At 47.2% G+C, this 12,104-nt stretch overlaps 1 protein-coding gene across 3 annotated transcripts in view; it reads right to left on the reverse strand.

The window, feature by feature from the left end:
* PBX1 (PBX homeobox 1) overlaps window positions 1-12,104 on the reverse strand; it is a 135,423-nt gene that overhangs the window by 12,062 nt on the left and 111,257 nt on the right. Inside the window, exons 6-8 of one of the 3 annotated variants that reach the window (XM_065674001.1) lie at window positions 11,255-11,414; window positions 3,497-3,609; window positions 1,886-1,975 (exon numbers count right to left, since the gene is read on the reverse strand). In XM_065674001.1, coding sequence (XP_065530073.1) covers window positions 1,886-1,975; window positions 3,497-3,609; window positions 11,255-11,414 — 363 coding nt within the window. The remainder of the gene's footprint in view (window positions 1-1,885; window positions 1,976-3,496; window positions 3,610-11,254; window positions 11,415-12,104) is intronic. The other 2 variants (XM_065674002.1, XM_065674003.1) reach the window with 2 other exon arrangements.

The raw sequence follows: 12,104 nt of genomic DNA on the forward strand, positions 1-12,104 counted from the left end.
TTATGGGAAAATGAGGCATCACCCCTGAACCCGAGTTGTCTCTTTGCCCACTTGCTACCCTGCTCCTCTTTGAACGACATACAGTTTGGGCCTATCTGGGTTCCTCCTCCCCCTGAAAACCAGCCTGAGGAGCCATCAGATGCCACCATGCTGGATCCCCATTTGGGAAGCGCAGGGGGAACTACTGAGCCCCTACAACTCTCAGCTCACCAATTCCCAGTGCTAGTAACACTGGTTCTCCCATTACCACAGCCAGAAACACCAGCCCAGCTCTCCTTATCCTATACAACTTCTGAGTTTTTACTACTTCTTTCTTGTCCTTTTCTCTATTGCCCCCTCCCTGCCTCGTAATCCCCGGCATCAATCCCCCTGCCCCCCCCCAAATTTTGGCTTACCCAGCCCACTGTTATTTTCGAAGCCAACTGCAGCTATAATCTGCTCAGCCTTTTTCCTTGGGGGTATTTTAATTTATACAAAAGTATCATCTCTTATCATGATCAGCCTGCGATTCATTTACTCTCCAAGTATTAAAAAGCCAGAAAGGGAATAAATTCAGCGCATGGAGAAATTAATGCAGAACGATAGGCTCTTTCATGTGGCATTTCCAAGTGCCGTTTTTGCAATGGCTTTATGTAATGAGACATAATTATCTGCACATGTTCAATTACATTACTTCACAAATCCTCCTGCCTCTGCCTCCTGACGTCAAGCCACCCACTAAGCCCCAACACCCGCAGGACAGGGGAGCGCAGTCCCCCATCCCATTGCACCCCTCTCCCTATGCCAACAGTGGCTGCTTGCATGCCAATGGCCTGAAGATGGTCACACGCAAGGTGACGTATGGCATAAGCCTTGGCCAGGATGGTGATGGGACTGGATGGTGCACCCCGCTGGGGTGCTCACCCACAGGACCACCGTCCCACTTGGAGGATCACTGCTTTCCTGTCCAGTTTGAGATCACCTCACCTCAACCTTCAGGCTCCTCAATGGGGACCGCAGCAGCCAGCCACCCCCTCCTCCGTGCCATCCCTGGACACCACTGCCACCACCCACTTGGCGCTCACAGCCTCCTTTTCCAGGCTGCCCTCTTCTCCCAGCTTGCTGTCACCGCTGCTGAGATGGCAGACGATTGATCTGAGAAATGAAGTTGGATTGCTGTCCCGAATCTACACTGGGTTCTCCTTGTGTGTGTCTGATCGATTTCCCCCTGTGCGACACAGCTTGTCGCTACGAATTTTCATGCTAGTCAGAACCCGCCAGCGCACCCAAGAACAAGGAGAAGATGCTCTGGAGACCGCCCTCCCCCTCACATCCTCCCCCAGCCCAGTTGGGTGAGGTTTTCTTGGGTTGACATTGGTTGGCTTTGTTGTTTTGTTGGTTGTTTTTTTCTCCTTTTATTTGCATTCATTATTGCCACCAACCCCATTGCCGCCGTACTTTCGGATGCTGGCCAGGAATGGCTTATTTTTAGACGGTAGCTCTGGGATGGTGCCACTGGCCTCTGCGTGAAGCCATCTCTGGACTGGGGCATCAGCGGTGACATCCCTCACCACAGCTACACGAGGTGTCACCTGTTTAGCAGCTCCTCTCGGCCGAGCGCGTGTGGCCGCAGGTGCCAGGCAAACGCTGATCAGCTCTGACAGTCCTAGACGCCAGCTGCCTGCACAAAGCCTGCCCGGTCGCCACTTTTTTTGTGGGCAAAGCTCTGCCGCTGGCGTGACCGATACAGAAGCAATAAACTAGGTGACCGTAAAAGCAAAGACAAGTCCTACTAAGTGGCATTCTGAGCCCTATGGCTTTGAAATAATTGGCAGTGAGAGAACAAAAATGAAAAAAAACCCACCCAAAAAACAAGAACTCAAGCCTATTTTTTTTTTTTTCTTACACTGATGCCCTGCGGACTATACATCTGACTTGCTGCGAGTCCATCACTGTATCCTCCTGTCTGGCTGATAACATGGCGAAGGGTATCCACCTAAACAGACCAACAACAACAAAGACACAAATTAGAGTGAATGAAAGGTTAGTGGGCAAAGATGCTTTGGTTCATCTTTGGCAAGATAAAAACAAAGAGTTGTAGTAGTAATAATAATATTAATACTAATAATAACAATAATAACAATGGTATATATTTAAAGAGGGCAAAGAGAACCACAGTTGCTCTTGCAGCGAGAGCCGAGCCAGAGGGCTGCTCCTGCCTCCCTCATCACGACCCCCTGTCTGCCCTGGTGGCCCCATCATGCACTCCTTAGTCCCAAGTCTTTCAACAGAAAGAGCAGAGAGGGAGAACAGCATGGCAAGTGTGGGGTGGGACCTCCTGGAGCACACTGATGCAGCCAGTTGCACCACTGTGCTCAAGGACACACGTTCCTTCCCCTTCCACCCTTTGGCCCCAGGCACTAGGAAGCTTACAGCAGTGGAAGGAGATCCTTGGAGTCAGCTGACTGCCTTCATTTTGGAGGGCCCAGAAAGGCAACATACCTACCATGGCAAACGCACTGGCAGCTCTCCTCCGGGCACCCCACTACTCTCCCTCCTCTCACCCAGCCCAGCCCCAGCAGCAGTATGCATGATGAGCATGCCTAGTTGCCCATGGATGGCATGCTTGCTCTGCATCCAGCACCGTGAGTGGGGCAATCTTGGCTTCAGAGAGCTCTCCTTGCCCAATGCAGAAGTGTCAGACTGGCTGTTGTCTCCCAACACACTACAGAGGCTTAGATGCCAGAGAATAGACTCATGGCACATCTGGACATTGGATGGGAGGTGGTAAATCTGAGTGAGTTTGTGGCTATTTTAAATTCTTTCTTTTTGCCCAAAGCATGGGTTGATTTTTCAGTAATGCTGCTCAAAGCTCCCATGCTCTGTCTTGCTGGTGTGTACACGGGTGGCACTGAGTGCCTGTGCTTTGGGGAGGTGGTGAAATGTTGAAGAGTGCCTTTTAATTTAAAAAAACCCAAAACAAACAACAAACAAAAAACCCCTAGCTGTATATTTGAACATTTCTTGCCTTTCAGCAGACACCTGGTTTGGCACCAAAGGAGTAAGTGGAAGCCTTCCTTGTAAAACGAGACACCAGTCCAAACATCTGGGCCCTTCCCTTGGAAGAATAAAGCAAGCACAACCTAAACCTCAGGTGCTTTCATTTGAGTTCTTGCCTGTTCTCCTAAACCTTCTTTCCTTCTAGTACAACTATCAAGCCAGAGCCAAATGCATTCACAAAGTGTGGGCAAGTCTCCTCAAGACCATGGTTGTTGGTTTGGTTGGGTGTTTGGTTTTAGTTTTTGTTTCTTTTGGATTTTTTTTTGGGGGGGGTGGTTGTTGCTGTTGCCTTTTTTTGGTTGGTTGGTTTTTCAGTTTGGTTTGCCTTTTTAAAGTGTTGGTTCATTTGTGCTGGTTGAGATTTGTTCTTTTCGGACGGGAGGGAGAAGTGCCAATACGGTCAAAGGCTCCTCCAACACTAATGCATTCACTGGCAGTACATCGGATGGGTCCCTACCTGTGACTGCACGTTGGCTCCAACCTGGGCCCCTTGGTAAGAATCCCCATTGAGAGACTGCACGCTCATGAACAAATCTCCAGAGTTTGACATGTTAAAAGAACTGGAAGAACCTGGAAAGGAAAGAGTGAGGCACCTGAATCACAGAAAGGAAAAAGATCCACCCCATGACTCTCAGCCAAGAGGAAGGAACAACATGCAAAGCAACCACAAAAACAAAACACAGAGTCAGGTTAGTAGTATGAAGAACAGAGCAAGCAAAAAAAAAAACAGGATGCACTCTTGAGGTTATTCAAAGCCACATGTTGTTACAGCTCAATGCCAAGAACATTCTTCAACAGCTCCTCAGCTGGAGGAAGGATTCTTCATGCTTTTGACCGAGACAAACAAAGCCCAGCCTGGAGGACTCAGACAGCCTTTCCCTTAATTTCAGGGCATCAAAATCCTTCAGGCAGCTTTGAAAAATCCTGGTTGCTGGAGGTGTCCACCCGGCAGACTGCACTGGATAACAGAATTACTCAAACAAGCCTCACTATCAAGAGCAGAAGACTGCTCAGCCGGGTGAAGCAGACCCACACTACTGCTGCTTCCAAGCTCAGATCAGGGTGGGTTAAGTCTACACTGCGCTGCTCTCTGCAGGGTGAGCACATCCAGTTCCACAGCTGGAGCTCCCACTGAGCCATGGGGAGCTCTGCAAGGGTTTGCCTTCAGGACATAAGGAACCCATCACTGGTGCGAACCAGCAGTGAAGGCTCGCAAAAATGTGAAGACACCTGGGCTAGACTCCCAGTACCCACCATGCTGGCAAGTGTCTTTCATCATGATGGGCCATGAGAGAATGCAAGGGCGTCACCTCCTTTCTGGGCCAGCTTTCCCATAAGGAAATTCCCCACTGCATGCACCAGTTGTCAACGTTACACTAAAAAACTGTCACAGTGAAGACAACTGGGTGGGATCAGGATAAAAATCAACAAAAAGAAAAAAAACCTCCCATCTTTGCAGAAACAAGGTTTTCTGCTTCCAGCTTCGAGATATCTGAGCACCTCCTCAGCTACTGAATGGGAGAAACAAACCCATCACGTAACTGGAAGGCAGGGAAGGGGATTAAAAATAAATAAAAAGGTTTTATGGGATTATTTCAGATTTTATCGTGCAGATCAGCGCGTTAAGTGTGAGACAGCTCAACGTGCAAGGTTTGGTTATATACATGACGTTAGCCTTGGAAAGGAGAGACTTCAGGGGCCCAGGTCAGCTACATTTTCAGCTCCAACCCCAAATACACTCTCATCATCCCCACTGCCACTTCCAACCTGGAAGACTGGCAACCATAGTCCTGGTGGAATTGCCCAACTATGGCTCATGCGTGCACTCTGAGAAACACCTGGCAATCCCCCTGCCTCTGCTGGAAGGGAAGAAACACTCTGGACAGACCCTAGCTCTGTCCTGGAGGTGGACCAGGAAGGCTCCTCTGAAGGAAGTCACCTCCAAAAAGGGCAGGGAGGAGGTGGGAGGTCTATACTGGAGACTTCATGTTCAGTAAACTCTCTGCTGCTCTCTTTGCAACTGGCTCTTTTGTCAGGTGCTGGTAATTCTCAGCATTGAAGGAAAGCAGAAACATCACTGCTAGATACAATGTCCAAGACAGTGAAGAGAAAGACTCATCTTGAGCACAGTGAATCTTGGATCAGGACCCTCCCACTGATGCCTGAAAAGAGCAGAGCCAGGAATAGCTTAATGTCTGTGCTCATTGTCAACTCTGCCCAACCTGTTCCAGAGATCAATCCCACAGTGCTGCTGCGTAAAATAACGGGGACTAGTCAGAAGGCAGCTGTAACTATCACCTCCTCTGCTCAGCTGGCAAAGGCCTCCTGTCATTTCCCAACCTCTCAGGTTACTTGCTATTTCAAAAGCAAAAAACCTAGGGAAATGAGCTGGCAGACTGAGTGTAGCCCACCCTGACACTGCTCAACTTTAAGCACGAAAATGGGCACTTTTCACATGCATCTTTGGATGCTTCCTACTCAGTTTTCTGAACGATCACTTTGACCACTGGTATAAAAGCAGAGGTCGTGAATTAACTGTGGCTTCATCCTCCCACAGTGGCTGAGAACCAAAGGACTTTGCAGCTACTGCTCGCAAGAAGCAGAGAATATTCTCCTGTTCTTTTAAGGTGAGCAGAAACCTTTGAGATCACACAAATGATCAGAGGTAGAGCTGGGAAGAGGGCTTGGGAATCCCTGAGCACCTGACAGGGCACTGCTATCACTCTGCCCCCAGCAGAGCAACATCTTACCCCACCTTCCCCTACCAAAAGAAAATTGTAACAATAATAACAAACAAAAATGCCATAAAGTTAACTGGTATTTTATTGAAACTTAACAAACCCACCTGTGAAATTGAGACCGGGAGGGAGGAAATAAAAATAAACAAACAGCCACAAACTCTAGTTCTGAAGAGCGCTGGTGTCTTGGAAACTATGAGGAGTGCTGGAGATGTCACTTACAAGATATACACTGCTATTGGCACAGGGTATTTTTACAATATATGTGCATATCTAAACAGTGAATGTGTCTTGTTGCTGATGTGGATGCAAAGATAAATATGCGCATACCAATGGCCCCGCATGTATGGATGCATTTGTATCAGAGCCGTAATTGCAGAGAGCCCTTCACGCTGCCACTCTGCTGCTTCAGCACTCTGCTGTCTATGTACTAGCCATGTATGAAATTATGATGGTCCAAAGTCTGAGAGACACAGCTAAGAGGGGCTGATGCACTGGGGTGGGAGAGGGGGCAGGAATGTGAAGAGCCCCGAAAATTAAGATTGGTATATTCCACAGAGAATACATTTGGGAATACAAGTCAAATCCTTCAGTTAGAGAAGGCTTCACCATAAATGTAATCTGCCCCTCTGCAAGGCTCCACTGTGAACACAGTAAAGGTCTTCAGTGGTCATAATTTGATTGGGGACTCCTTAACAACTACGAAGTAACAACCACCTTTGAGCTTGTGAAGCCAGAAGGAAAGGGCTCTGATCTTGGCATGGAAGTCCCCTGATGCTACTGTGTGCAGACCAACCTCCCCCCAAAATACCAGAAACCCCAGCACTTTTAATGACTTGTAGAATAAGGAACAGTGAATCATTTTCAGCATCCAGATTATCTTATCGAACCAAAGACCTACCACCACTGTTCCTTAGTGATGAATTTCTATCAGGTCATCACCAGCTTCAGAAAGAGTGCTGGAACGTTTAGATAAGCTATGGCAGTCAGATCTTGTTACTGGATTAAATCCTACATCAAAATAATGCCCACAAAGAGGTTTCTTCCATCCCTAACGTTTCTGATGAGCAAAACCCACTTCAATTTTGCCTCCAATTCAAAAATCTTCACAAGCTTGTCTGCTGGCATTTCTTGCACCACTTCTCCAGCTCTTCAGAGAGGTTATTCTTCTCTGATGTCTTCTCTAGCGTTTTGGCAGTCTCTACTTCCACCTCAGATTTTCCAGGACCTCTAGTAATTCCTTTTCTCTAACATACCTGACAAGTCAAATAGTACCATGGATAAACAGACACAGTAATTGTGTTCACTGGAGCTGAAATAAAACCATCCTCATCTGATGCATCATACCACCTACCACCAATGAGACAGAGATCCAATATACTGAACCATTAAAATAGACTGTGGTCATGTACAGAAGGCTCCCAGTTGAAGTCAATGGCAATGACATGTAAGTCCACCCCCCCCCCCCCCCCCACTCCTCCGTAACTTTTTCCTTGTGTTTGTACCATGGCCAAAGATGAGGGAGGAACCTGATGGACCATGTAGCTCCTCAGCTGGACAAAGCCACTGAGTTTGATAGCAGGTCTAAAAGTCAGGGATGAAGTCAGCAGGGCATTTGTTCTTTTTCACTTGCTAACCAATACTCAAGATAGTGAGACTATAAGTAGAACAGCTTCTCTGCTGACGGAGGGTCCTCTCCCATGCTGTGCTCTGGAGAACTGACTGCCACAAATGGAGGAAGGCAGAGAAGAGAAGATACAGCCATCAGGCCTGTGCCTGATGACGTACATATACTTCCAGACAGCACAATCGCCTCCATCAGCAGTTTTGCAAGATTTTCACAAAATAAAAGGGTAAGCAAGAAAAGAAACATTTCAGGACAATTTTGGTTGCTCTGCATGGAAGATTTCACTGGATGTCATCACCTGTGTGTGGCCCTTGAGGACTCTGGTTGGCAAAAGGGTCTGCCCACATAAAATAACTTTAATTTGCCATGTGGTTTTTGTGCTGAGATTGTCCAGGCAATCAAAGTGAGGATGGGGAGTTGTTATCCCAAATGAGCCAGACATCTCAGCTTATTTGAACATCTGGCTGATAAAGCCCAACTGTGTGTATTCAGGATGAAAAGGTGTTTGACATTCAGGCCTGGGTGACTGAGGATGGGGGACCCTGCTTTGAACGTGCCAGATGGCTAGACAGATGCAATTCTTGCCCTTGTCAATGTGTGGCCAATCTCTTTGACTGACTGTAGCCATTCACCGATCTCCGGTAACATGGGCATCAATGCAGAGAACAGATGGGCCTGCGCAGCCATGGCAGAAATGAATTTAACTCCTGTCCCAGGTCCCATCACATCCAGTTCCACCTCCTCTTCCAACATCATGGCCCTCCAGGGACTACACTGCTGGTTGCTTCTTTCTCATGACCTGTCCTCTGCCTACACTCTTTCTTTCCACATGCCCGACAATGTATTTAAACCAGAAGGTCTACAAATTCTCATCAAATCCTGTATCTGCTCAGGTGCCTTCCTCAAAAAACTTACAGCTGATGATCTGAAAGAAGTCCATGGTGTAAAAGGAGAAGCATCAATCTATCTTAGTCCTTCACATCTTCATCCACTTCCACATTCCTCCCAGGGCAATTCAGCACATCTGGATGGCTCACGGCCCTCGAGAGCATCCTCCAGATTTTTCAGACAGGTATTTCAGACCTAGCATATACAGGTGTGCTTCTTGCTGCTAGCACCTACAGGACAACCTGCAGCAGGGGAGGTCACTCAACACTAGATGTCTTCAGGATGTACCTTTAACCCACAGCTTCACTGAGCTGTTACATCTACATGGTTCAGCTGGGGAGATCTCAACCTGGAATGCCACTGTTGGACATAAAATCCTGAGGCTCTTCCAGTATTCAAATGCACTATCTCTGCAAGCTGCCCTAGAGACTACTGGAGTGCTGACAGCAAGGCCTCCCTACTGCTGGATACAGGGAGGAGGTGGGATCTGGGCCAGGTTACAAACACTTCTAGCAGAAGAAGGATCAACACGGCCTGCAAGCTCCCCTCACACTGATGTGCTGCTTTAGAACCACCACATTAGACACCTGAAAAGAAGTTAGTGTTTCTAGAGTGCAGACAAGTGAGCCAGAAAGAGGACCCAGGAGCTCAAGTCTTACTCGTTAATAACAAGACTGTTTGTCCTTCATTGAAAGCATAGTGTTATCCAGGGATTATCTTAGCTGTTTACTGCAGGGTACCAGCCAATTTATCTTTGAAACAGCTGTCTTACTGCCTGTGGGGAAGGCAAAGAAACAACCTCACACCAGAGCACTATTTAACTGGGCAGGCACTGGGGAAATGCCTCTTCCACTGCATGCAGGCCAGACCCAAAGCCATTTAAACAATTTGAAGCTTTTCCCTTGCCATTCCAAACCTTTGGATCTGACCCCAGTATAAGAAAGAGGAAAAGAAGGAAAGCTGTGTCTAAGCTGATGTGGACTTCAGGACAGCATCACAGGCAGTAGGCATCCCCTCAACACACACCATTCTGCTGCTACTCTCCAGCTTTTTCTACAGGGGGATGTCAAGATCAAGAGACCCCACCTGACCAGGTATTTTGAGTGAGCTGTTTGGAAAGGACAACATTGTAAAAACTGCAGCTAAATCATCAGCAGTTCAAACAACAGAAGGAAAAGGGGAAAAAAAACCAAACAAAACAAAAATAAAAGAATCAAACAAAACTCCTGCAAACCATCTGTCCCTAGAGAACTCTGCTGCAGCCACCAGAGCCTTCTGAGCACCTCAGTCAAGCTGCAGCAGGCAGCCCTGTGTGAGGAGATGCCCCTCAGCAGTGTTTCTGACCTGCAACCAAAAGCTGCACCAGCTCTGCTCTAGGTGGCTCTGGGGGGCAGCATGTAACATGTCCCCTGGAAATTAAGAGGTTGTGTGTAGGGACTTCACTGCCCAACTGAATAAGCCTTCTACCACTTGTTTCTGTGCAAACCATCCACATGAGCCCCGCAAGGTGTGGATGAGCTCCCCAGCACAGAGCAATGAACCACCATTTGCTACATTAGCTCACAGATAATGGACTGCCTTTGCCTTCCCACTGAGGGACTGGTTTGGGAGATCAGTCAGAGACTCATATCACTGGTTTCTCCCCTTGTATGACCCCTGGGTCTCCACTTTTCACTCAAATCTTCCAGATCTGGGGGTGCTTCTGAGGTGCGATTCCTCTGCTACCTGCCACAGGCAGGACTGTGCTCACTACAGAAGCATATCCTGATAGCAACCAGCATTTGCACAGTGTACCACTAGTACTCTAACATCTAGCTTCTCCTGCTGCCCACCATCCTCTTTGCTCTTCCACCATTTCCTTCCTCTTAGTAGCCTACTTCATAACAGCAAGCACCACACCCATGTGAAAGGGTACCATGAGCTGACACCAAGCTGACACCAAGACTGGCACATTCCCACTCTCCCTCCCACCCCTAAAAAGAAAACAGGCACATAGATAATTTCATCGATTACAAAGTACATGGCACGCATGAAGTTCAGGTTTTTTTCTCTCCTTTTCAACAAATCCCAATTTTGCATCCCTCTTGGGAGCAGAGCACAACCAGTTGACCGCAGCCCAGGATCATTTTTGGGTCAGCCATCCTTGTGGCAGGCACTACGCATGAACTAAGCATCATTCTCTAGCGGAGGAGTTGAAATCTGGGCAAAGTGCTCTGTGCCTTTGACCCTCAAAACAAACAAATGTAAACCACAGCAAATGGGCAGGAAAGGGGGAAAGGGAACAGAACGACCCACGGGTTTCCCTGGATGGTGCTGACACAGAAGGAAAATAAAATTCAAACAGAGCACACTCTTGCAGATGATTCAGACATTGTCATGTAAGCAATCAAAGGTAACCACAACAGAAAGAAAACCAAAGATCTACCCGAAACAACCCCCCAGAGGTCATGAATTAGGACATCCTAAAAATGCTGGGGTTTAGCCATTAGGGCCACTCATGCTTTCAGCCCCAGCAAAATAAAATCATTACGCAACGAGTTCTTAATTAATTCCTCCCCCCCCCCCCCCCGCCAAAGTGCAAGCAATTCCAGCAACATTTTATGGACCATGTTTCTGGTTTTGTGTTTACCATCCATGCATATAACCCCCAAGGTGACATCAGTTACAAGGTCTTATCACATCATTTTCCCAATGAAAACAGAACAGGAAAGGGGAAGAGAACAAAAAGAGAAAAGAAAAAAGAGGGGGGAAAAGGCAAAGAAAATAAAGTACTCCCCAAAACAACCCCAAAAACCAAATCCCATCTCTGCCTTTTTTTAAAGACCACAAAAGTGAGCCAACCAAAACCAGAAAATTCAAACAACCAAAAGGGGAAAAACAAGAGAGAGATTAGGGGGAGGGGGAGAACAAACAAAAAACCGAACACTAATGACCCAAAATAAAAAATAAAACAAAAACTAACCAGCTGAATTGGGAGTTGAGGGTGAGTTAGCCTGGCTTCCATGGGCTGACACATTGGTAGCCGTGACAGCCGTTTTGGCAGCATAAATATTGGCTTCCTCTTGAAATTTACCTATGTTCTTCTTGTACCGGATTCTCTTATTTCCAAACCAGTTTGATACCTAGAGCGAGTTTAAGAGAAGACAAAGATGTTAATGTTTCAGCTCTGGCAAGTGCGGCTGGGTGAAGAAGGTGGATTAGTTCAGGTTAAGTAGTGAATATTCTTTTTTACCTCCCACTTTCCTAGCTGTGGAAGGAAGCACCTTCTACCTGTGTGTGCTACACCAAGCTCAGGAAAGGTGGTGAGACCCTCTTGGGATCACAGGGTTGTGTGAATATATCTGGTTCCTCTATGAATGGGACATCTACTAAGGGGATGCTCTACAGGAAAAGCTAGAGCCACCCCATAAAAATATGAGATGAGTTTAAAAAAACCTGAGAAAGTCGAATGACTCTAAAATTGCACAATCTGAAAACAGGTATGTGTCATTCTGGAACTTTTTATTTGCTTCCTCCTCAGTATCCCTTTGACAGGGACAGATGCCCTGATTCCCAGCTGCCCATTCTCCTCCCTTTGGATAGTGTGGCTTTCACGGAGAACACTGAATGAATATACTCAGGCCTTGCTGATGCACAAAAATACCTTGGTATTACTGAAGCTCTGCTTTTGATCCGACTGAGTGAAATTGGTGCAAAAGGCCAGAAGTGGATGCTCTTCATCTAGCTGAACTTGGCTTTGTACAGTTTAGCATGAGCCACTACATAAACCAGGAACGGCAGGGGAAGGCTAGAGAGGGAGCACAGGGCTCGTT

The sequence above is a fragment of the Lathamus discolor genome, chromosome 3 (genome assembly GCF_037157495.1).
Source record: "Lathamus discolor isolate bLatDis1 chromosome 3, bLatDis1.hap1, whole genome shotgun sequence".
NCBI lineage: Eukaryota > Metazoa > Chordata > Aves > Psittaciformes > Psittacidae > Lathamus > Lathamus discolor.